Raw genomic sequence first — 24678 nt, forward strand, 5'->3', positions numbered from 1 at the left:
CGAAATGAAGAATGATGAGAATCATTCTTTACTTTTTTGAAAATGAAAGGGTGATCGGAAACTTGTATAATAATTGAGCTATCATCATCATCATCATCATATTTGCGATATTGTTCCGAAGAATCATTAGTTGATGATGTAAACGATTCTGAACTTTCATTCGATTGGAGATGAATGTGCTTGACATGTCTTTTGAGGATTGATTGTTTGTTAAATGAAGTCGAACATTCTAAGCAGATATATTTATTAGCTGAAACGGATGATGCACTTCTTTCCCTACTTCTGCTTCTTTCTCTATTATCAATTGAAGTGGAAGGAGTAGAATTTTCCGAAGAAATTAAATTATGCTCTCGTGAAAGCTTGAACATCTTTGAGGAAGAATTCCAACTGTCAAGATTTAAAAAACTCATTTTACTATTCTCTCTACATTTATTCATTCATTAAAATTTTTTCCACCAATTATTGTAAATCAACTTACCTCATCAGATTTGCTCCACTCTCCTTCTGAATGGGGAGTTGCCAGATACATTTCCTTGATGTAATCAAATTTCGGAGATATATAATCCAGTGAAACAGAGATAATCCAAAGTTCTGAGAGAAGATTATACATAGATATCCAAATTGTAGAATTAATCCAAACTTTTGTGAGAAATATAATCCAGTTAGTTCGGAGAAATATAATCCAGTGAAACAGAGATAATCCAAAATTCTGAGAGAAGATTATACGTAGATATCCAAATTGTAGAATTAATCCAAACTTTTGTGAGATATATAATCCAGTTAGGTATAGAAATAGTTCGAAAAAAACTCTCGATAATGGTGAGTCCATCAAACTTGGCTGTATTTATACTAGTCAAGTTCAAGGAGGTGGAACCTGCACAAAAGCTATAAATCACTTCTAATCCAACTTGTCTCACTCAACTTTCGCGAAATTGGATTTCGCGAAAGTGAATTTCGCGAAATTACACATTATATATATTATATAGTCAACTTTCGCGAAATTGAATTTCGCGAAAGTGAATTTCGCGAAATTCAATTTCGCGAAATTCAATTTCGCGAAATTCAATTTCGCGAAATTACATATTATATATATTATATAGTCAACTTTCGCGAAATTGAATTTCGCGAAAGTGAATTTCGCGAAATTGGATTTCGCGAAATTATACATTATATATATTATATAGTCAACTTTCGCGAAATTGAATTTCGCGAAATTATACATTATATATATTATATAGTCAACTTTCGCGAAATTGAATTTCGCGAAATTATACATTATATATATTATATAGTCAACTTTCGCGAAATTGAATTTCGCGAAAGTGAATTTCGCGAAATTCCATTTCGCGAAATTACACATTATATATATTATATAGTCATCTTTCGCGAAATTGAATTTCGCGAAATTGGATTTCGTGAAATTACACATTATATATATTATATAGTCAACTTTCGCGAAATTGAATCTCGCGATTTTCAATTTCGCGAAAAGTCTTCTGATATTATGGATGATGCAACTAAATTTATCAAAACTCATTAATCATTTGATGAGGAGAATTGTATATAACCAGCAGAATTTTACTAAAACGATATCAGTTGTTCATTCAAACTCGGAGAATTAACACACTACACAACTATGGAGGATAATACTCAATCTGGAGTGATAAAACCTGGATCGAATAGTTCAGTGAAGATGTCGAAAAAGAAAATGTCACCTGTAACTCTTTCTAACACGACTCCTCCTACGAAGAAGAAGAAATCTAACCAAATCGAAATGAATTTGGAGCAAAGGGTAAAAGATGTGGCAGACAAGTTAAGAACATTAAGTAAGGCTACTTTAATGGAAGCAAAATCACTGCAGAGAATGTCAGATCTTTCAATAGGATTGATTATGGAGGTGACAAAAACGGAAGAAGCTCATTCGATCCATGGAGCGTGCTGTATCATTCACTTCAACTATGTGGAAAATGGGATTAGTAAATCTACTGCTGTATTTGCTCCACAACGATTTCTGGATGGATCGCTGTCTTATCCAAGTATTATGGTATATCTTGGATTAAAACCTAAGAGTAATGGACAGGGAAGTTACCATGACTTAAGAAGAGTAACAGAAGGAACCTCAACTCCCTCGGACATGAAACGTACTCTAGCCAATCTGAGATCGAAGAGACTTGAAAAACTTATACAACATTTCGAGATTCGTCATCTCAAGGAGTTCAAAGCACCATCTATTTTCCACTATCACAATGTTGGAGCAAGTGAATACAAAGATGGTGAAGGCAATGTGGATGTGGTACCAACTGTAGCATTTTCAACCAAAGTTCCAAAGTTGATGGAGAGGAAGTTCAAGGAACTTTAACGATGCCTTCGAGATGTGCCCTTTCGTTGAAAGAAAATTATCCGGGTATCATTATATACAAGGGGCTAGTAACATCTCACAATACTCGCGAATACTACGATGTAGTAGTCATGGGACATGAAGAAGCAAGCAGATTTTACGAGAGTTCGGTACAATGCAAAAAGGATCCTGCTATCTCACTTATTTCCGATGACGATGAGTGATTGATGAACAACTCGATACAAACTTCGTTTTAAAGAATGTACATGAACATTTTCTTATATATATTCAATGTTTCATTTATACTATATTATCTTTATTCTGACTTATCTACTTGTACACTTCGTTTTAAAGAATGTACATGAACATTTTCTTATATATATTCAATGTTTCATTTATACTATATTATCTTTATTGTGACTTATCTACTTGTGCATTTCATATATTTCAAGTTAAACATAAACTATTTTATTTTTATTGAAACAAAATGATGATGGAAATAATGAATAATACATATAAATATATCTTTTAAAGTGAATAATTTTGTAATAAAACTGATCTTTCATTCAACATATATAAAAAAAAAACAAAAATAAAAATCCTTAAAATTCTTAACCATTCAAGAGCTTCAACATTACAAAAACATCAAATCTTCAAAAAAAATAACTTTGTACATAAACACTTTCTCATATATATTCAACGTTCTCAAATATATAACATTCTCCACTTTGCACATAAACACTTTCTCATATATATTCCATGTTTCAAATATATAACAATCTCCGGAAAATCAACCCCTCGGTGTCCCAGATATTAACCCCCTCACTCATCCGGTAGGTAATCTCTCGCTCTCCTCGATAATCCGCGAGATCCACTCCGGAAAACCATCCAGCCCTCGATGTCCCAGATATTCACCCCCACTATTCCACCGATAATCGGCGACGATTCGCCCGACTATTCCGCGACAATTCCCCCGACTAATCCCGCGATAATCCGCGTTTAATCGGATGACTCATCCCCCGCTAATCGAATGACTCATCCACAGATAATCCGCCGATTACGCCAGGAGCGGATCCGTAACCCCTCGAATTCAACCCCCTACTCTACACCACAATTTCCCCCCAAACCCCAACATCTCATTCAACTCCACACGATTCAATCTACACCCCTAGCCAATTTAATTCACAACCCCCTTTTTCTATCCCCCCGCTGGATCCGTCACTTTTGTGTGTAGATCTGCTCTCTATATACTACTCATCAATTGTAATATCAGATTACTGCAATGATGCTATCAAACAATATGCTCTAATATAATTCTACAAATTTTAAGTTATATAATGATATTCTATCAAATGATACAGATGTTCATAAACAAATGGCATAAACAAACTATACTTCCATTACATGCAGAAACAAAAGTTTACATTTTTAAAACAAAAATATTTGCATCATTGGCAAGGAAAGCTGCATTCTGATTGTTGCTTTTGATGGAACATACATCTTCATTCATGTATATATTTAATTTATATTTCATATTTCATAGATATATTCATTTATTAAAATTACTGGTAATCTGGCATGGCGGAGTGTTAATCCTTTTTTACAAAATAACATGATTAGTACTCTGTTATAAATGTACCTTGGCTTATCTTACATAACTAAGGACATCTGTGTTTTCTTCAATCATTATGGGTATCATTTACAAGAGATACCCCTTTCTTGATTACATGTCACAACTTCTTGGCTTACCTACACGTGTCTGTTATTTTAGTTAATTACCAGAAACCATCATGGCACTAAAATCTTTTGTGAAAGTTCTTCCTATTATGCTCTTGCTTGTGACGCAAGCAACGCCTGGCAGAGCCAAAACTTTAGGTAAGAAGTAAATGTATTTATGTGTCGTAGTGCTGCTGTTACTAGTTTATGAGTTTCACACCACACTTGAAATGTTAAAATTAGCATTGGAGTGTTCAAGCAATGCTCTCTATAAAATGCTCACAACAAAATATCATAGTTGAAGGTGAGCAGATACTAATGTGAGAATTTCTCGCATGACATTCCTATTCTCATTGACATACTAAAGTATGTTTCATGTTTGTAGCTACGCTAGGGAGTACACTTGATGTAGCTCCAAACATGTTTGATGTGCTCCAATCGTATGAAGAGTCTTCGAAGCTTTACCGAGGGACAGCATTCATAAATATTGATAACTACTTGATAGAAAGCTGACCCAATGTACAGTGAGTGAGAGTAAAGGGAAGACATTAACAACTACGCCCATTAACATCGACGCTGGCTCCCGAGTCGCTTTTGCGGCCAGACAAACTGAGCCTACGAAGGGTCTGGATAAGGTTTGGTATCGCGATGTCATGTCTTGGATGGTTATGGTTCATTTTACTGCAGACCAACAGACAGTATTCAGGAAGGAAAATAGTCTGGATGTGGCCATCAGAAAGGAGACCGAAGATCCGAAAACCACTATTAGCTGTCTCCAATCGACAAGCTTTTCTGGCCCTCTTCACTGTTCTACAGAGTACCTGGCAGTCCAGGCAACCATGTCAACGTTTCACCAAACATTTGTGAATATCAGCATATATCCTAGAACGGTTGACGGTTTCGCCAGATTTATCCGAGAAGAAATTGTAAATTCTACAGAAGTTCAGAGGGATCTCGATGACATCTTTGATTTTGACGAAGGGTGTTCTCCATTTGTTTCTAGTGTTGATGATGATACGTGGAATGATGATCAGAAATGCTCGTCCGTCGCAAGCATCAAGGATGCTAGTACTGCAGCAGCCATTCTATGTCCTTCTTTCATAAGTCTCGTTGTTGGAGTTTTGGTCACAGCTATGCTCGGTTAGATTGCGCTGGTACGTTCTTGATTAACTAACATATATTATATATTTCACTTGTATTTTTTATTGCACAATCATTTATTTCTGCAATCCAATAATGCTGGTTGCCAGTTTGAAACAATCTTTTATTTTTCAACTTTTATGCATTGTAAAATTCATACCAGATGCATGACAGTCTTTCTTTCAGCTACCGGACTGAATAAGCTTTATTCATTTTTACAAAATGTTTGTATATCGCACATTTTTATGTTTGGTAAAGTTGTTTTAACCCAGTTTGTTTGCAATTTAATGTCGCAGAACAACTATTATATCGGAGCACGACAGACACCCTGGTATACATTTTTGTTTACTGGCTTGTTTTAATATATAAAATTATTCTTAGGCATCATGCCTAAAAATCATGGTAGTCAGTCAGTCATACATATTGGTGTTACTTCTGTTTTGAAACTCATGCGGATGCATCTTTCACATAGTCATGTGCAAAAGTATAGATCCGCCCTATGAATTTGCATGAACTCTGAGTTCAATTCCTAATAAAATAAAGAGAAATATTTCAAATATAATAAAGAAAGGTATCATTTTAATCCTCACAGTCTCTTCTTTAAGATAGTGCTATTTGACGCATGATTACAAAATTTGCTCTACTTGTGCAATCTCCTAAAGGACGTGGCACTCTCACTCAAACAGGTTTAGTATTTAATAATAATAATAATAATAATAATAGGAAGGGAGTACAAGTAATTATCGTAATTCCATCTTTTGAAGCCATTGTTGCAAAATCTTTAAAGTTTTGCAATTGTTGTGTACCTAAAGATATAAAGGTAAGAATTTCGGACATTCTGTGCATTTGTTGTACAATATTTTCATTAGTAACATCTTTCCTATGAAAACTACTGCAGAACAGAGAGCAACCATTATTTTCCTTCATAAAGAAGGAATTTCTATGCGAAAACTTGCCAAAAGAGTTAGTTGTTCAAGAAAAGGAGTGCCTGCTGTCATCCAGAGATTCAACGAGACTGGCAGTGCTAAAGATAAACCACGCTCTGGTCGCCCGATAACGAGCACTTGTGGAGAAGACAGAACTTTGGTGCAGCTTTCCTTGACAGACTGTAGAAAATCTAGCAGTGAACTAACCAGAGACTGGCAGGACACAAGCAATATTAAAGTGCATCCATCTACCGTTAGGAGATGCCTAATTGCTGCTGGGTTGAAGGGCTGCAAAGCAAGAAAGAAGCCACCGGTGCCAGAGAAACAATGGTGCAATCAACTAAAGTGGGCACACCAGCACAAGACATGGAGTGTAGACCAGTGGAAGAGAGTGCTTTTCTCCGATGAATCTAATTGTTCTGTTACTAGCCACTCTGGTTTGCAGTATGTTAGAAGTAGACCAGAAGCTTTCAAACCATGGTGTATTACTCTCAGGGTAAAGCATGCCACATCAGTGATGGTTTGGGGCTGTATGGCGGCCCCAAACCAGGAGTTGGATGGCTAGACTTTTTTTGGCTATTCCAATCAGGTCCACCAGACCTTTTGAGTAACTTATTTCTTTCAGCCACAGCTTTAACTGACCCGCTAAATTTTCTAATTATGTCATTGTATGTGAATGAAACTACTTCATCTTTGACATTCTTTGTTACGCTAGCATTTAGTTGTTTGATTAAACCTGGTGGTGTGTTGTAATATCCATCAGGAATAGTTCCTGTGATCAGTTTCATTTATTGAAATGATTGCATACGCGTCTGTAACATTATGCCATGGCTTGTAAAATGATATCTCGTTTAGTCCAAATTCATATCGTCTCTGTACTAAGTCAATAGTTTGAAGTAATTTAACTCTGCTATTGAGGAAATTTTACTCCGCTATTGTATTGCTTGGAAAGTGTTTTAGAGAGGTGTTACTCGGTAGTACAACCCTTATCTTGCGAACAAAGAGCGTTTGACCTTAGAGCATTAATTCTTATAGTCTTTAATCAGATCTGATTTGTTTATGTAAGAGTTGAAACTAGAACCATATCTTAACCATTTGATGCTTCTTTCCCTTCACTTTTCGCTGTCCCACAATTGATTCTATCTTGTAGGTGTTGTCTAAACTCTCACTTTTTGCAGCTCTGGCTAAAACCATGTTCCAATGAGTTCATTGTTGTGGTCATAGCTTGGTGGTGGGGCTATGGCTTTTGGAGATGGTAAAGACTTCTTCAGTCCAATTTGGTAAGTATGATTTAGTAAAAGTAGGGGCTTATTTAGATATTCTCACTTTATTACCCATTAAAATTAAAGCTTTGGTTGGGTTTCTGTGATGGTCTTATCTGGATTATACATACGCTTAGCCATATCTTTTTTTGGTTAGTGTAATTTATGTCGTAATGAGCTCTATCGTGAGCGCTGTGAACTGTAGAATTGTGAGACTCAATCAAATCTTGTTAAACATCGATATACCTGTAGCTATTAGTATAAGTGAAATACTGATATATCTTTTGCTTTAGCGTACGCATCAACCTCTCGACATAGCTACCTCTGATTCCCTGGTTCGTATACGTGTGATGATGAACATTAAATTTGTTGAATACATTTTGTGTGTAAGTGTTTATTAACTCTGAACCTTTAGCTGTTTGACAATATAGTACATCTTTGCTTTGACTTTGTAAAAACTTCTCAATTGCTTTGCTAACTTATAAGCTAGACTCTAACTTAAGCGGAATACCATAGGCCTTTCTTCTATTCTAAAAACATCATATCATCTCTAATCAATATGTATTTATATCCATCATTGTACTTTGCAAACTGAGAAAAAATTCCTAGATCCATTTGTATTAAATGATTCACACCTACATTCACAGGTTCTTCTTTTAAACTTTTTCCTTGCTGGTTTATGTAGAGCGTATGAATCAGTTGGTTGCAGCCATTTATCAACGTTTGCTGATGATACTTTATTTTTAAGACGGTTGGTAGCTTTGCTCTTCCAGTAAACCCCACTTTGTGTTTTGGGTTAAAATATACTTTTGCTATATTAATTTGCTTTGCTTTTTTTCTCTCGCATTTTTTGCAATCGTGTTACTCCCAATTGACAAGCCTTGCTTTCTTCTGTATAGCTCGCTGACGTGATGGTGACTTTATACTTCTATTTTTTGATACAATTGGATTAGAGGGTAGGCCTACTGGTATTTTGCTTTCACTCAAGCGATTTAGGAATCTATGTATTGATTTCAGTCTGGAGTTGATGAAATCTACCCCGTCCTGGTACATCTTGGTTTTGCTGTCTTGGGTTTGCTGTCTTGTTTACCATGTCTGAAATGTTAACGTTTGAAATTGGTTTGGCTTTGACGCTTAACTTCTCATTATCAAAAACTTTCAGACGAGTCTTTTTTTAATATAGATCACAAATTTTCAACCTTGTTTTATTTGGTTTGGTATTATTTTTATTGGATTGTAAAAGTCCTCTTTGCTTTTATCAGTGTTATCTGTTTTTAAAACAGTGAGCTCCTTAGGGATTTGATAACTTTAACTCAATACAGATTGATATTGTAACAGCAAATTGTTTTATCTCTGAACTTTCTCATCAGTAGAGAATGATGCATCTTTTATTATTTCCAACATGTTTTAGTTCAAGCTTTCAATCTCTTTAGACAGCAATGGCTTTGTCCTCTCTTTATAACCATTCGTCGAATGTTTTATTTGGAAAGCGTCTACTAAATAAACAAAATTTTGATACTGTTTACCTCATCGGTTTCGCTTTCCAAAAATGCTGGTCAATAATGGAGCAATCACAGACCCTAGCAGAGGCGTTAAAAGGAAGCTTAAAAACCATCTTTTTGTATTAGAGCTTTTTTAGTTTTTTTAACGGTTGATTTGTTAACAATTTTTCTTATATGCTTTTCATATTTTATCAGTCTATTTTTTTCTACTAGTGTAAGCTTAATATTTCCTCGCAACAAATTGTGACAAATATCTGAAAAACAATCAATGAGTTGTGGTGAACCCTGTTCAATAATAGACTTTGCTGTATGTTTATCATAGTCTGCTAAAGACTTCAAGGTAGGGGCAAATCTTTTAAGTCTCTGGCTCATGTTTTTGCTCGTTCATTACATAGCGTGGTAATGATATAGCTTCATCTCTGCGAGTGTAAATATACAATTTATCATCAGGAAATATATTTGTTGTAACTCTCAACAAGTCAGGAGCCTTGAAAAGGAGCTAAAAAGCCTAAAAGATTGTTATACATTTCAAGAGCTATACTTTGTATCTCTCTTTGCATATCTCTACCCCACATTCATTGTTGCTTATAAAGTGAATATATTGTAGAGTTGACTTCGTGAGTAGGAAAGTGTTTGTTATAATACTGTGACAATTGAAACCATGCAAAATTATAGAAATCGCTATATACGTGTATTTGTTCGTGAGGAATTGTAACATCCATAACTGGTAATTACTGAGAGAATGTCAGCTAAATGCTAGACATTATAGAATATGAAGTAAGCTTATATACAGTTGGCAAAAAATGATTTACAACCGCGTAGGCAAAGTGGTTACATCATCAGCGCATATTACCCTCTTGCCATTCATGTAGCTTAGCCATTTTCTATGCGGATGTATATATAAACATAAACTTGTTATTAGAGAGGATTTCCTTGTTAGTTCTAGCTCCAATTTTACAAGCTAACAAAACACCCATATAATGCCTCTTACTGATACCTTTTGAGCTGTACTTTGGCTGCTTCCCAAGACAATAGTAGAATTTACTCCATAACATGATGATGCCTTTAGACACATTTTCTAAATGAAAGAGACCAGTTTGCCGAAGATAGTACTCCGCTGCTTGTGTACAACATTTTTGTGATTACCAGCGTTGACCCGTGAAGTCTGCTGTAAAAAAGTCACCATTGTGGTAATATTCTTAAGAAAGCCAAATTTCATAATCATCTATGAACTCACCTCATTTGCTTTCTGTAAGTGCAAAGTAAAATGTTTCTTGGCTTGAGCTAATGTAGAGTGAATCAGTGTCACATTTAACAAGACAAAAATATTTAAAAGAGGTAAACTTGAGTTGGAAATCATAGTAGAAATGTAGCAAATGCAACTTTCCATATTCTAGTATAAAAAATCCTATTTGAACTGGCATGTTCAATCGAACAACACGCTTTGCTTTCTCTTCTTCAATACTCTTGTCTTCATCTATTTGTTGTAGAACTCAGAGTCGATGATTGTTTATTAGACCACGCACGGTGATATCAGCTGCTCCATGAAAGGATACGTCTGTATGTGTCTATATGTCGGTGAGTGTTCTCCCATAGGCACTGCTGCCTACAATTTGTAAATATAAGTTTGGGTCTTTGTATATAAATAATTTTACCATTATTTTGTGTTATACCATTTGCAATTGCTTTGTAATATATTGATCCATTCTCTTACCTGATAGTTTGCAGTTGTCAGAGATGATTTTTTGCGAGATCAACATCTCCTTTTCGTCGTGCATTCATAACTTTTTGTCCAAATCGAGTAAAACATTTCGATGCTTTATACTTGATCATTTGATATACTTTGGTGCACTTTATATTGTGATTCAATTACCATTGCAGCAGATGTGTTGTCAATAGAATCTTTTCAGCAAAATAACTGTTTAGCAGAGTTTTCATCGGTCATTTTAACAGATCATGCTTCTCAGCAAACTCTTTCACTTTATCTCCAATATCATTTTTAGAAAAAAAGTGTGTTTTGCTCTTGAAAGAGACACATGCTATTATTACTATAATACAATCATTTATTTGTTGGAGAAATATTATTTCTGATTGTTATGAAAGACTAGCATCAAGCTTGGACAAGATTGCAATAAATACTTAGATAACTAAAGAGTTCTTGTTCTTACAAGAGTTGTGTTCCCTCCGGTTGGTTTCAGCAGGCTGTATCGCAAGCAGCGTTGGGTTCCGCGCACTCTGTTGGTTTCAGCAGAGCACAAGTGAATTGGTTTCAGCTCCATCCTGTTGGGTTCAGCAGGTTGCATCGCAGGCAACGTTGGGTCCAACGCAGATACGATAGACGTAAGGGCTGTCTCCACCCCCACTCCTACGAGATTTTTCCACTGGTGGCAGCGGTGGTATAATAGTGAAGCAATTCAATCGAACCCCTTCTAACTCCAAACATGGTGTGCAAAAGTGGACGTAATGCCGGCGAATATGATTTAGACTCTAGTATGATGGAAACAGCGCACAGACTTGCAAAGGTGACCATGCAGCCTATTCCTGCACCTTCATTTGATGGGACAAATTATGCGGAAGAGTTTTTGCATCATTTTGAGGCAATGGCAAAACATACTCAGTGGGGTGAAGAAGAAAGTAAGCTAGGGCTAACATTGGCATTGAAAGGCCCAGCTACCAGAGGTGTTGGTGGCGATACCTATGAAGAAGTTTGCCATAACCTTAGGACACAATATGGGCTCAGCAACGACACAGCTAGCGCTCTATTAAAATCTATGAAGTTAAAACCAAAGGACAACATATATCATTATGTTGAAAAGGTGCAAAAACTAGTTCAAAAGGCTTTCCCCTAACTAGATAGCTATCAGCATGACCAGCAAGCCAAGCGTGAGTTAATTGCAGTAATCCGGACTAACTCACAGTTGGTCTAGACACTGCACTTATCTCCTCCCAGCACCATGACTGATGCCGTAAAAACTACTCAGAAGTATCATGATATGGTAGAATATGATACAAATGTCCACCGGGTAGAGTTGGACAATGTCCAATAGCTAAAGAAAGAAATGACAGAGCAAATGCAAGCAAGTCAAACAGCTTTGCTCAAATATTTTGCAGAAATGCAGAGGAAATTTATGCAGCAGATGTTGGACACGCAAAAGCAAATGGCGGAATCACAGCAAGCAATGATGACACAGCTAACATTAACGACAATGAGAAGCCAACAGCCTCAGAGAGAAGTTTGATGCTACAACTGCAATGGCAGAGGTCATGTTGCTCATTACTGTGAAAAGCCAAAGCCGCCGAGAAACAACTGAGTTCAGGCAAACTAGTTCCCATGCTGCCTGAACTTCATGATGTGAGCAAAATTAGGATACAAGCGTATCAGTTTACCAGTGCATACTACATTCCTGTAAGGATACACCAACAAAAACTTGTCATGCTGTTTGACAGTGGGTGTACAAGATCCTTACTTCTGAAGAAAGTGCTGGAGATATTGCCCAGCTCATGCTACTCAAAGTTGTTACCTGTGCGAGGTAGCGAAATGTTAGCAAATGGGCAGCAAATGTTGCTTGAAGGTATGACAAATTTAAAATTTCGATTGGGACTGATACAACTGCAACATCAGTTTGTAGTATCTGATGTGGACAATCCCTTTTGTTAGGGTTAGACTTCAAAAATCAAAAATTTCAGGTAGATTTCCAATACTCTCAGCGATGGTGTAAGGGCATCACAGTTGTCTGCTGCAAAAAAGAGGGAGAACCCCTTTCACTGAATGTGCAGGTCAAAAGGAGCATGGTTGTGTCACCAAATAATGAGAGCTTATTGTTAGTGAGGCTTGGTCAAAAGTGGATGTCAGGGCCTGCCTGCATTGAAGCTTCGAACAAGGTTGGGGGCCTATTGGTAGTTGCATCGCTGTGTAAACCTACAGAGCAAGAGGTCAATATTCGTGTGATGAACACAGCCAGTGAGCCTATCCATCTACGTTGTGGCAAAATGGTAGCCGTCTGTATGCGCGTAGAAGGAAAAGAGCAGTTTCAGAATGACAGCAATGTAACTGAATATCCCAAACATCTCGATGAGCATCTATCCAGGTAGACGCAACCTCTGTCAGAAATGGAGTCAAAGCAAACCAGGGCATCACTGATAAAGCATCAAAAAGTGTTCAGCTCCAGCAGAGATGATGTTGGTCGGGCCCAAATAGTAAGGCATTAAATCCTGGTTAAGAATTATATACTGCTTATTAATTAGCTAACAGTCGGCTGGAACAGATACAGGAAGCCGAAGTTGAGAAGCTCGTAAAAGAGTTAAAGGAACACCAGTTCATTAAAGAAGGCACAAGGCTGTGTCTACAAATTAGAGATTTCAGGATGATGCAAATGATGAGCTTGCCCCTTTTTCTGTCAGAACCAAAGTTTCATTGAAATCATTTGTTGCTGTTGAAAAAGGTGTTGGTTCCTACACCATTAGCAAGTGTCTGCCGTATCAGTCATTTAAAATGGAGTGCAACGGGAGAATCCCTATTTGATATGAAAGTAGTATTAGGCTACGCACCATCAAGAATTGCGGAGAAAGTGGCCACCTGAACCAAAGGATCGTCTTCCTGACCCAGAGATAAAGGAGCAACACGTCTTTATATTCCAGGAATATACAGAGAGATCCGAGGAGGGGTATCACATTATTCTGCCAACTTAGCCTCAGGCTATTAAATTACATGAGTATTTACAGGCTTACCACTTAGAAGTCTGTAAGATAAGTAATGTCATTCTGGGACAGAATTGAGTTTCAGGAGAGAATGGTTTAGTTAACCTAAAAAAGTCGCAAATGTTATTTTAGCGAGCAAACTATAAAGTGAGTGATGGTCCTGCAAAGAGCCGTGGAGAAGCAACTCCATGAACATTCATTTCTAATGGACTGATGACAAAACGACTGATATATTGATATAAGACTGATATATAAAGAAAGGACTTCTGGGATAGAGGTTGACTTAGAAAAGATGGCAGACGCCATTTATCAAGATTTATAGAAAATTCGTATGCAATGAACAATCTTTAACAAATTTATTTTCCTTGTTCGCATGTTTGAAGAATTTATTCATGTTCATAATTACTTGTCAGAATAATCTAAGTATCTGTTCCAATTAAGAACTAGCTATTAAAGTATTTAGATATTGTTTCGTTTGTGTTGTTAGTTTTTCTCGAGATACTATTTTGTTTTTAGTTTTTTTCGTTATCAAGATGCGTCTTACTGTTTCCCAAGAGTATTGTTCCCTACATAGTATAATAATTATGCCAAATTTGATAGAATTTCTGTTAGAGTTTAGACTATTGCACTGAAAGGGCTAGTTGTCTTTTATTAATTTTTTTATTGTTACAGATGGAACAATTTTACAAAGTCAGCAGTCAGGAAGGCGATGTGATTGGACAGTTTGAACAATCACTGTTAATCTCTAGGCCATCTGCTTATGTAATATATATACTGCTGCAATTTTTTAGGCAAGTCAGCTTGTGTTTTGCTCTTAAAAGAGACACATGGTATTATTACTATAATAAAATCATTTATTCGTTAGAGAAATATCATTTCTGCTCAGCATACACTTCATCACTTCAGCATCATCACTAGCATCAAGCTTGAACAAGATTGCAACAAATACTTAGATAACTAAAGAATTCTCGTTCTTACAAGAGTTGTGTTCCCTCCTGTTGATTTCAGCAGGTGTATCATCGGCTGCATTGAGTTCAGTGCAAATATGCTAGAAGTAAGGGTTGTCTCCCCCACACTTCTTCAAGTTTTCTTCATGACAACAGACATCAAACATCTACATTTATACATGTAGATGTTTATTGCTTTAAGCTTCTTCTATTTAGATTGTATCTGTGGTATCTCACATTTATGTATCTTGTAGAAAACCACATGGACTGCTGAATCTGCCACAAAAATCGTTGCATCTCACAGGCAGTTTTCAGCCATCTAACTGAGCTACTTTATCGGTTGCTTTTATCAGCAGGTTTGTTTTCTCAACCAGAGTGTGTCATCGCTGACTCTTCTTGTTTTGCCTTGTGCATTGGATAAGATAGTTGTTGTAAGAACTAAAAGCTATTACTTTTTGACATCAAAGCAGGGCTGCCAGTAAGATGAGCACTAATACTAGATGACACAAACTGTCTCTGGTCTCATCTGGTTGTAATACTCCCAAGTTCCTTGACTTAAGTCCCCCTGTACAGGCTTGACTAAACTTCAACAGTATATGTTGACTTATATTACCTTTATTGGTGGCTGTATATTATTCAAATAAAGTTAAAAACTGAACTGGGTAGCAGCAGCCTCATTTTGTATAGTATTATTATATCCAAAAAGAGAACTTTCTAGAACATCATGAATCATAAACCCTTATGTAATTATTAAGCTATTAACTACTTATACATTGTGATTATAAAAAAACTCACACTGATTGCGTAATACAGCATTCCACTTACTAATGATTGCACATTTCCAGGTCAGCAACTAAGGAACATACAGGATAAGATACTGCGTGATGCAATGTCATCATGCAGATGCTTGACACAGAAAAAAAGCAGGAAAGGTAAGACAACTCAAAAATATCAGTTTGTGATATCAAAAATATGAGCACTTACCGTTCCAATGAAAAAATTCAATAGGTTCAACATAGTGTTCAAAATCTCTGATTTCTTGACATATTAATTACTGTAGCAGGCTAAATGAAACTGCCTATACTTATAGAATTTACCTTTTGTTTGTCCATTATTGAGAATAGGAAGAGTGTAACTCAAAACATTTCAGGCCACTTACACTAATTGCTACACCTCTTTGCTAAACCAGTTTGACCTTTGTACCCTTTCTTTCATCTGATAAACTTAAACATTATCAATTCAGTTGTTACTATAAGTTTTGAGAAAAGTAAAAACACACCAAGCTGACATAAATAGCTATAATGGCTTGAATAGCATAACAAGAAATAAATTCTGGAGAGAATTCATATGCAATTACGTGAGCAAATTATAATAGCTTTTAGCGGCTAGATCTGTCCATCAGTATCTAACAGCCGGCTGACCGTAGTAGCCCGAATAAGGAGAGTGGACAACTCCAGGATTCACATATAGTACCTGAGGTTCTGCAAGTATAAAAAGGCCTTTTGTGATTGGGAGACCTCATACAATCTAGTTATTTATGATTATGGCCATTTGCTGATTATTTGAGGTTAGATGCTTCTGTTTGTCGACCTGCAAGCAGAATGTCTCGAGTTCAAATGCAGTGCAATGCGGACTTTTCATTGCTAGATTTTAATTACTATAACCACAGGGATTAATTACTATAACCACATGGACTAATTACTATAACCACAGGGATTAATTACTATAACCACAGGGACTAATTACTATAACCACAGGGACTAATTACTATAACCACAGGGATTAATTACTATAACCACAGGGATTAATTACTATAACCACAGGGACTAACTACTATAACCACAAGGATTAATTACTATAACCACAGGGATTAATCTCTATAACCACAGGGACTAATTACTATAACCACAGGGACTAATTACTATAACCACAGGGACTAAATACTATAACCACAGGGACTAATTAATATAACCACAGGGATTAATTACTATAACCACAGGGATTAATTACTATAACTACAGGGATTAATTACTATAACCACAGGGACTAATTACTATAACCACAGGGATTAATTACTATAACCACAGGGATTAATTACTATAACCACAGGGACTAATTACTATAACCACAGGGATTAATTACTATAACCACAGGGATTAATTACTATAACCACAGGGACTAATTACTATAACCACAGGGATTAATTACTATAACCACAGGGACTAATTACTATAATCACAGGGATTAATTACTATAACCACAGGGACTAATTACTATAACCACAGGGACTAATTACTATAACCGCAGGGATTAATTACTATAACCACAGGGACTAATTACTATAACCACAGGGACTAATTACGATAACCACAGGGATTAATTACTATAACCACAGGGATTAATTACTATAACCACAGGGATTAATTACTATAACCACAGGGACTAATTACTATAACCACAGGGATTAATTACTATAACCACAAGGATGAATTACTATAACCACAGGGACTAATTACTATAACCACAGGGATTAATTACTATAACCACAGGGATTAATTACTATAACCACAGGGATTAATCTCTATAACCACAGGGATTAATTACTATAACCACAGGGATTAATTACTATAACCACAGGGACTAATTACTATAACCACAGGGATTAATTACTATAACCACAGGGATTAATTACTATAACCACAGGGATTAATTACTATAACCACAGGGACTAATTACTATAACCACAGGGACTAATTACTATAACCACAGGGATTAATTACTATAACCACAGGAACTAATTACTATAACCACAGGGATTAATTACTATAACCACAGGGATTAATCTCTATAACCACAGGGATTAATCTCTATAACCACAGGGATTAATTACTATAACCACAGGGACTAATTACTATAACCACAGGGACTAATTACTATAACCACAGGGATTAATTACTATAACCACAGGGATTAATTACTATAACCACAGGGATTAATTACTATAACCACAGGGATTAATCTCTATAACTACAGGGACTAATTACTATAACCACAGGGACTAATTACTATAACCACAGGGACTAATTACTATAACCACAGGGACTAATTACTATAACCACAGGGACTAATTACTATAACCACAGGGACTAATTACTATAACCACAGGGACTAATTACTATAACCACAGGGATTAATTACTATAACCACAGGGACTAGTTACTATAACCACAGGGATTAATTACTATAACCACAGGGACTAATTACTATAACCACAGGGACTAATTACTATAACCACAGGGATTAATTACTATAACCACAGGGACTAATTACTATAACCACAGGGATTAATTACTATAACCACAGGGATTAATTACTATAACCACAGGGACTAATTACTATAACCACAGGGACTAATTACTATAACCACAGGGACTAATTACTATAACCACAGGGACTAATTACTATAACCACAGGGACTAATTACTATAACCACAGGGATTAATCTCTATAACCACAGGGATTAATTACTATAACCACAGGGACTAATTACTATAACCACAGGGACTAATTACTATAACCACAGGGACTAATTACTATAACCACAGGGACTAATTACTATAACCACAGGGACTAATTACTATAACCACAGGGATTAATCTCTATAACCACAGGGATTAATTACTATAACCACAGGGACTAATTACTATAACCACAGGGACTACCAAACAAAAGACCAACAAAAAAGACAAACAAACACTGAGATTTATACATATACTAGCTGTGCTTCCCGACAATGCCCGGGTATTAAAAATCAGCTTATAAACGATGAGAAGTAATGAGAGTTGTCTACCACTTGCTATTAGCCTGGCACATTGCCAACGAAAAATTTGAGCAAGCTTACTAATGAGAGCTATTCGTCTTCGTGATGTTACGCAATCACCCTGCGTAGTATGCAAAGCCGTTGGGTATTTGCTCCCATATAGCGACATATATTGGCTAGCTAACAAATCAATCTATATGGCCTAATTGGTATGGTGTCGGACTGGAAAACAGGACTGTTCAAGATCAAATCTTTTTCGATATGGATTTTTTATTCCCAGATTTTAATAGCTATAGCTGGAGGAACACACATATTCACACACAAACTTTAGAAATATATATATAGATAGATAATGGTTATTTGCTGCATTCTTTATCAAAAATGCAGTTACCTTATTAGGAATAAACACATTGCTGAGTCTGACCTAGAGTACTTTTCCTTTCTTGTATTGACTTTGAAATAAAGGGTTTTGATTTTTCTCGATCTTTGATTATTTTTGTAGTTTCTTTTATAAAAAAGTGAAATCTGGATCCATGAATAGAGCTCCTCGGCATATGATTAACTTGACCAATGATTACATGATTTTCTGTAGGACCAAAGGCTAGCTCTTCAAATTGTGAAAATTTCAATTTGCAGACTTGATCTGTACATAAGTTGCGTTATAAATCTAATTCAACAAGTTGGTATTTTTAAAGTACATCCTTTGACAGATGTCAATCTGTGTTTGAGCTAAAACATATTCTAAAACAGAGTATATTCAGAAGGTGTTTAAATTGGAGCCAGTGAACTTTCTACTAGCGTTTATGAGAATCATTCAAATATTGTTTGAGGAATAGCGACATACATGTACATATTTTTATACCTTGGTGAGAAGCATCGAGTTCACTTGCACTATAAAATCGGAGCTGTCTCCTTTCGCCTAATTTTGGTCAAACACCTTTACTCTTACATATGATGCAAGGAAACCAAGTATACTCATTGTAAGTCTGGGCAACAAAAATGTTACAGTGTATTGTTCAAATCTTCCAATGATTTCTCATGTTAAACTGTCATGCCGGTGTTATATGTATTTTTTTTCATTTCGTAAATCACGAGAAAACCTTCGCACTAGAAAATAGGGTCCAGTTTGACATTCAACAAGCGTGCACTTGTTGGATGTATCTTCATTTCTGTATACATGTACCTTCATTTTTGTATACATGTACCTTCATTTCTGTATACATTTACCTTCATTTCTAGAAGATCTCCTTTTAGAGCAACTCCTCCAAAAGAGCAAAGGTATTCCGACAGCGCAAAGCAGCATCACAAGGGCTCCTACGATCATAAGTATGATGGCCCACTGGGCTAATTTTCCAATGAAGCTTTTCTCTGCATTAGAACCTAAAATGGTGTATGTACATGTACAGTTGTGAGCTGTTACTAGCAAGAACGTAAAACAAATTATATATGCGGAGTTATATTTTCTTTATAACATACCTTCCATTATACTAGTTGGGTCACAGTTTCCGTTGATAAGTACATACAGGGGATACAAGTGAAGGCTTTTAAATGTTACTATTGTTATTGTTTTCTAGCATACTTCATGGTTATCTGGTATTGCCTCAGCTCGTATACCAGCAATTACGAGCACTTTTCACTGTGAACTACAGTAAAAGCCTCTACTTACAATCACAATATACTAGTCAAGTTAACTTAAGCTTTACCTAGTCTACTGTAGTAAATATTGCCGTACACGTTTTTTCTCATTCTGTCTCTGAACTTACACACCGTCATATCTACACTTCTAAAAGGAAGTTTCTAAGCCTTAGAGTCTAAAGTGAAGATGCAACAAAACTTCTTTTTATTGATTACTACTGTTGTTCAATCGCTACACCATTATTACTATTATTTAACGTTTGTTTTACATCTAATTCAGTTATTTACAAAATTTTATTCATTGCATTTGTTTCAATTCTATTTGTAATTGTGTGTTGATTAAGGGATTGTCTAAGGCTTTTGCGGTATAAAACGAATTAAACAAATTGCAGGGTACTCTTATAGGAATATTTGCTTTCACATACAATCGTTTTAACATACGAAGTAGATATCAGAATGAATTAGCTTTACATGCAGACATTGGACTGCATGAGAATATAAAATAAAACTTGATAACTAGTGTCAATACAGAGAGTTGAATGAGAGACACAGCAAAGTTAATAGTACAATTACTTGGTGTAAAATGTAGTCAGCTTGAGCTTCAAGCCCACCAGCCATCTTGGAACTTGAACAGGTGTGAAACTTTGTATTAATTAAGTACATGACTATGTAAAAGGTCATCAACCCAAAACTAGATACATCTATGTGTAGGTACAACATGTAGGCAGCAATAGAACTACTACAGGATTTCGAAAGAATAAGGCTAGAATTAGAAATATCACAGTAGAAATACTTTCTATTTATAACATTTTATGCTAATATTACTTTTGCACAAAAAATAAATAAAAACATATTTTTGAAATATTCAAGTCTTATGTGATGTATTACATATTACATATCAAACCACAATATATCAAACTACAGAATATCAAACCACTAGCAAAAATTTTATAAGGGAAAGCACTAACTTTCTAACCTAACATAACAGAGACTCGGGTAAATTTAATTGTTTTGCAAGTTCTTTAATAGTAAGTAGGTCAAGGTAAATAAGAAGCCTTAAGAACAAGATATTTTATTGCTGATGGTTTTCCTGTCGACACAATTGAAGCCTATATGTGCTAAAATCAACTTCTTCGCTGTGTGAAGATGGCACACTTACCAACAGTAACCCCAGTTGGGGCTATTGACAGGGTGAAAGCATCTGCTGTTGTCTCATTACGAGTTTCATAATAAATAATTAGTAAGTTGACTTTCTTCCAAGACAGTTCTTTAGGCAGCTCTGACCGACATTGTAGCACATACTAATAACAACAAAATAAAATTTAGTTGAAAATTTGTACAATGTACACGCACCTGGTTACTGTCACCTAGTTACTGTTACTATCACCTGGTAAGTGTTACTGCAACTGTTACTGGTACTGCACTTGTTATCGCTATTGCAACTGTTACTGGTACTGCACTTGTTATCGTTACTGCAACTGTTACTGGTACTGCACTTGTTATCGCTATTGCAACTGTTACTGGTACTGCACTTGTTATTGTTATTGCAACTGTTACTGGTACTGCACTTGTTATCGTTATTGCAACTGTTACTGCCCCGGTTACTGTTAAGCTTCATCTCATTTAATGATGAAGTAATGTTCTCTCAAACTCAAACATTAGATCATAAAGATGGGAGTCAGTAAGACTATCAGCCACACATAGGTCTTTTGTACACTTCTTCCTGGCAATGATTATTTTGATTAAAATCTATTTCGTAAAGATTTCTAGTGGCAAATAAAAATCGGTAATGTATGCTCAAAAATGTTCGCTCATTAAATACAGTATGTGCTTAACAGTTTTACTTGTACACGTACAGTATGTGTTTAACAATTTCACCTGTACACGAACAGTATGTATGCTTAACAGTTTCACTTGCACACGTGTAGTATGTGCTTAACAGTTTCACTTGTACAGGTACAGTATGTGCTTAACAGTGTCACCTGTACACGTACAGTATGTGCTTAACAGTTTCACTTGTACACATGTAGTATGTGCTTAACAGTTTCACTTGTACATGAACAGTATGTGCTTAACAGTTTCACTTGTACACGTACAGTATGTGCTTAACAGTGTCACCTGTACACGAACAGTATGTATGCTTAACAGTTTCACTTGTACACGTACAGTATGTGCTTAACAGTGTCACCTGTACACGAACAGTATGTATGCTTAACAGTTTCACTTGTACAGGTACAGTATGTGCTTAACAGTTTCACTTGTACACGTACAGTATGTGCTTAACAATTTCACCTGTACACGTACATGAAGTTTTATTATTCTGGTCTTGCACCTTTATCTGCATGTAGAGTTCCATTTTCCTATACCCCTACATACTAAATATCTTGTGTATATGCCTCCCTTTCTTCTGTATACACTTCTATCTTCTACCACTTTAGTCCTCCAACATTACTTTTTCTCTGTCCTAGTATTCCTGTCTTACCGTTGTGTCTTAACCAGCGTTATTACTTTTCTCTCTTATAAATATAATTGTTCTGATAACTCAAAGTGATTATTAATGTAGCCTCTCTTTTCTTGAGTACTGTATCTGCTATGATCTTCTTTCTTGCACTTAGGTCATCGAGTTTTTCCCTTTATCAAGTCTTATCAAAACTTTAACACAGCCTTACGAAACAACCCAAGGTCAAAATATTATTCTCGACACTTTGGATGCAACTTGCTGTCACCATAGACATTAATGCTCTAACAAAATAAGGAGTATGCAAGGCTGAGCAAACTTATCACACAGTCCAAGCATCTCACAATCACGGCACTGCTAACCAAAAGTAAAATCCAAAACTATGCGGCTCAGACCTCTGCTAACCTAAGTTTTTATAAATCGGGAAAAGGTGTCATTAGCGGTAAACTGATCCTAAGACTAGACCGCTTTAAAATCAACACAGATATTTTTAACTAAAAAATTCAACAAGCAGTTGGAACAGCCACGAAATATATGAGCTTCTCCTGAATGTGTTGTAAATAGACTTACCGTAATTTACTTCCAGGCCTCACGGCTAATTAACATATCTTTTTAATTTAACATATACTAAAATGTTCTGTGAAGAGGTTGTTTTCAGTGTTCATTTAGTATTCAGATCCACATTTTACTAAAAAAAGGCTGCAAAACACTTGAAAATTAGTTATTATTTTAAAATTACACTGATGTGATTCACCAAGCACCGGCCTATTGCCAACAGTGTGTTGGCACAGTGTGTTGTCCCAGGCCACACTGCTTATCAACAGTGTGCCTTCACTATATTAATTATCAACTTAACAGAGAGCAGATAATTCATAACTTTTTACAATGCTTTGCGATGCTAGCATATATACACCGCTGCCCAAACAAGACCAAGAAACTTGGTGTTCACTCAGTAAAATATTGAATCATTGTGTTACCTAGAGGTGTGTGCTGAGAGATCAGCAGCTGATAATCTCCACCATTACAACACCCCTGAATATGGCACCACACCTGCAGTTAGTCATAACAGGTTGTTGGCAGCAGTAATGAGTATAATTATATTAGTCAGTGCGCTGCCCAGCCTTACTAAGCCTCACAACTCATTGCAAGTACTGTAGATACCTGATTGCATTGAATCGAGCCACAGTAACCTCGGATGTCAACTGTATTTCCACAGCTTATGGAACCACTCAGTTTGATAGATGCACCAGTACTACTTGAATCGGTGAGTTTGACTATCACATCGCACACCTCCTCATTTTTTGGCAGACCTGAGTTTATTCTAAACGCTGATGTTTTGTTGTAGTGGATATCCTTGTTAGGGTTACAGCTATTGTTGGTTGGGTAGAAAGACCAGCTGGATGGTGAATGGATGATAACTCCTGACATCATGGAATGAGCTGCAACTAGTGATAAATCGTAACTACAAAGGTGCCTCGAAGCTTCTCTGCTGCTTAGTTTTACGGAGAATTCATTTTTTCAGGCTCATTCGTATACCACACCTTGTTACACTGCGATAAATTCAAAATACATGTGCATGACTTTTTTTCATCACGCCTGCTGCGTTGTGATAAGCTTAAAATACATGCGTTTTCTCATCATGTCTGGTACACCGTGATAAACTCAAAATTTTGTGCTTTTCTTTCATGATGCGTGTTACACCAGCAATAACTTAGAATATATCTAAGCCTTTTTTATAATACATTTTACACAGCGGTAAAATCAAAATACATGCATTTTTTGTATACAAATCTGTTTCTAGTGAGTACTGCAAACTTGTGCCTAGCTTCTGCAAGCTATAGTGACATATCTTAGCATTTAGCTGGCTCATATTATCCTTCAGCAGGTATATTAGGTCTAAACACAGGCTACTTACCAAAGGAGATTGCTATGAGAAGTTCCAGCCACATCTTAACTCAAATAGCGTTTACTGGTATGCTAAACCTAAGTGCTTCCTGAACTACATAGAGCTATCAAATGTTGTAAGGAGTTCTGTTGGCTATAATGTTGCTAATGTATGCTTCACCAATTAACATAGGCCTGACCGCCTATAATACACAACTAAGGTAGTTGTATCATTGCGTACTGAATTCCATTTCCTGCTATCAATGCATCCAAGCAACAGGACAATGATGCATTCCTCTAGAGATAGCGCAGCTAAAGGTGAAAAGAATAACAATTCTTTTAAGAATGCTAA

At 36.1% G+C, this 24678-nt stretch overlaps 2 protein-coding genes across 2 annotated transcripts in view; both read right to left on the minus strand.

Annotated features, from left to right (window-relative positions):
- LOC137386065 (cAMP-regulated phosphoprotein 19-like) overlaps nt 1-24678 on the minus strand; it is a 249677-nt gene that overhangs the window by 142259 nt on the left and 82740 nt on the right. The gene's annotated exons all lie outside the window — the stretch shown is intronic.
- Nucleotides 15227-23870, minus strand: LOC137391340 (uncharacterized). The gene is made up of 4 exons (XM_068077787.1): nt 23604-23870; nt 21144-21285; nt 19577-19729; nt 15227-16010 (listed from the first exon to the last, which is right to left on the minus strand). Exons 1-4 carry the CDS (start codon nt 23868-23870, stop codon nt 15928-15930), a joined length of 645 nt encoding a protein of 214 aa, XP_067933888.1. The 3' UTR covers nt 15227-15927.

Source organism: Watersipora subatra, chromosome 1 (genome assembly GCF_963576615.1).
Source record: "Watersipora subatra chromosome 1, tzWatSuba1.1, whole genome shotgun sequence".
Classification (NCBI taxonomy): domain Eukaryota; kingdom Metazoa; phylum Bryozoa; class Gymnolaemata; order Cheilostomatida; family Watersiporidae; genus Watersipora; species Watersipora subatra.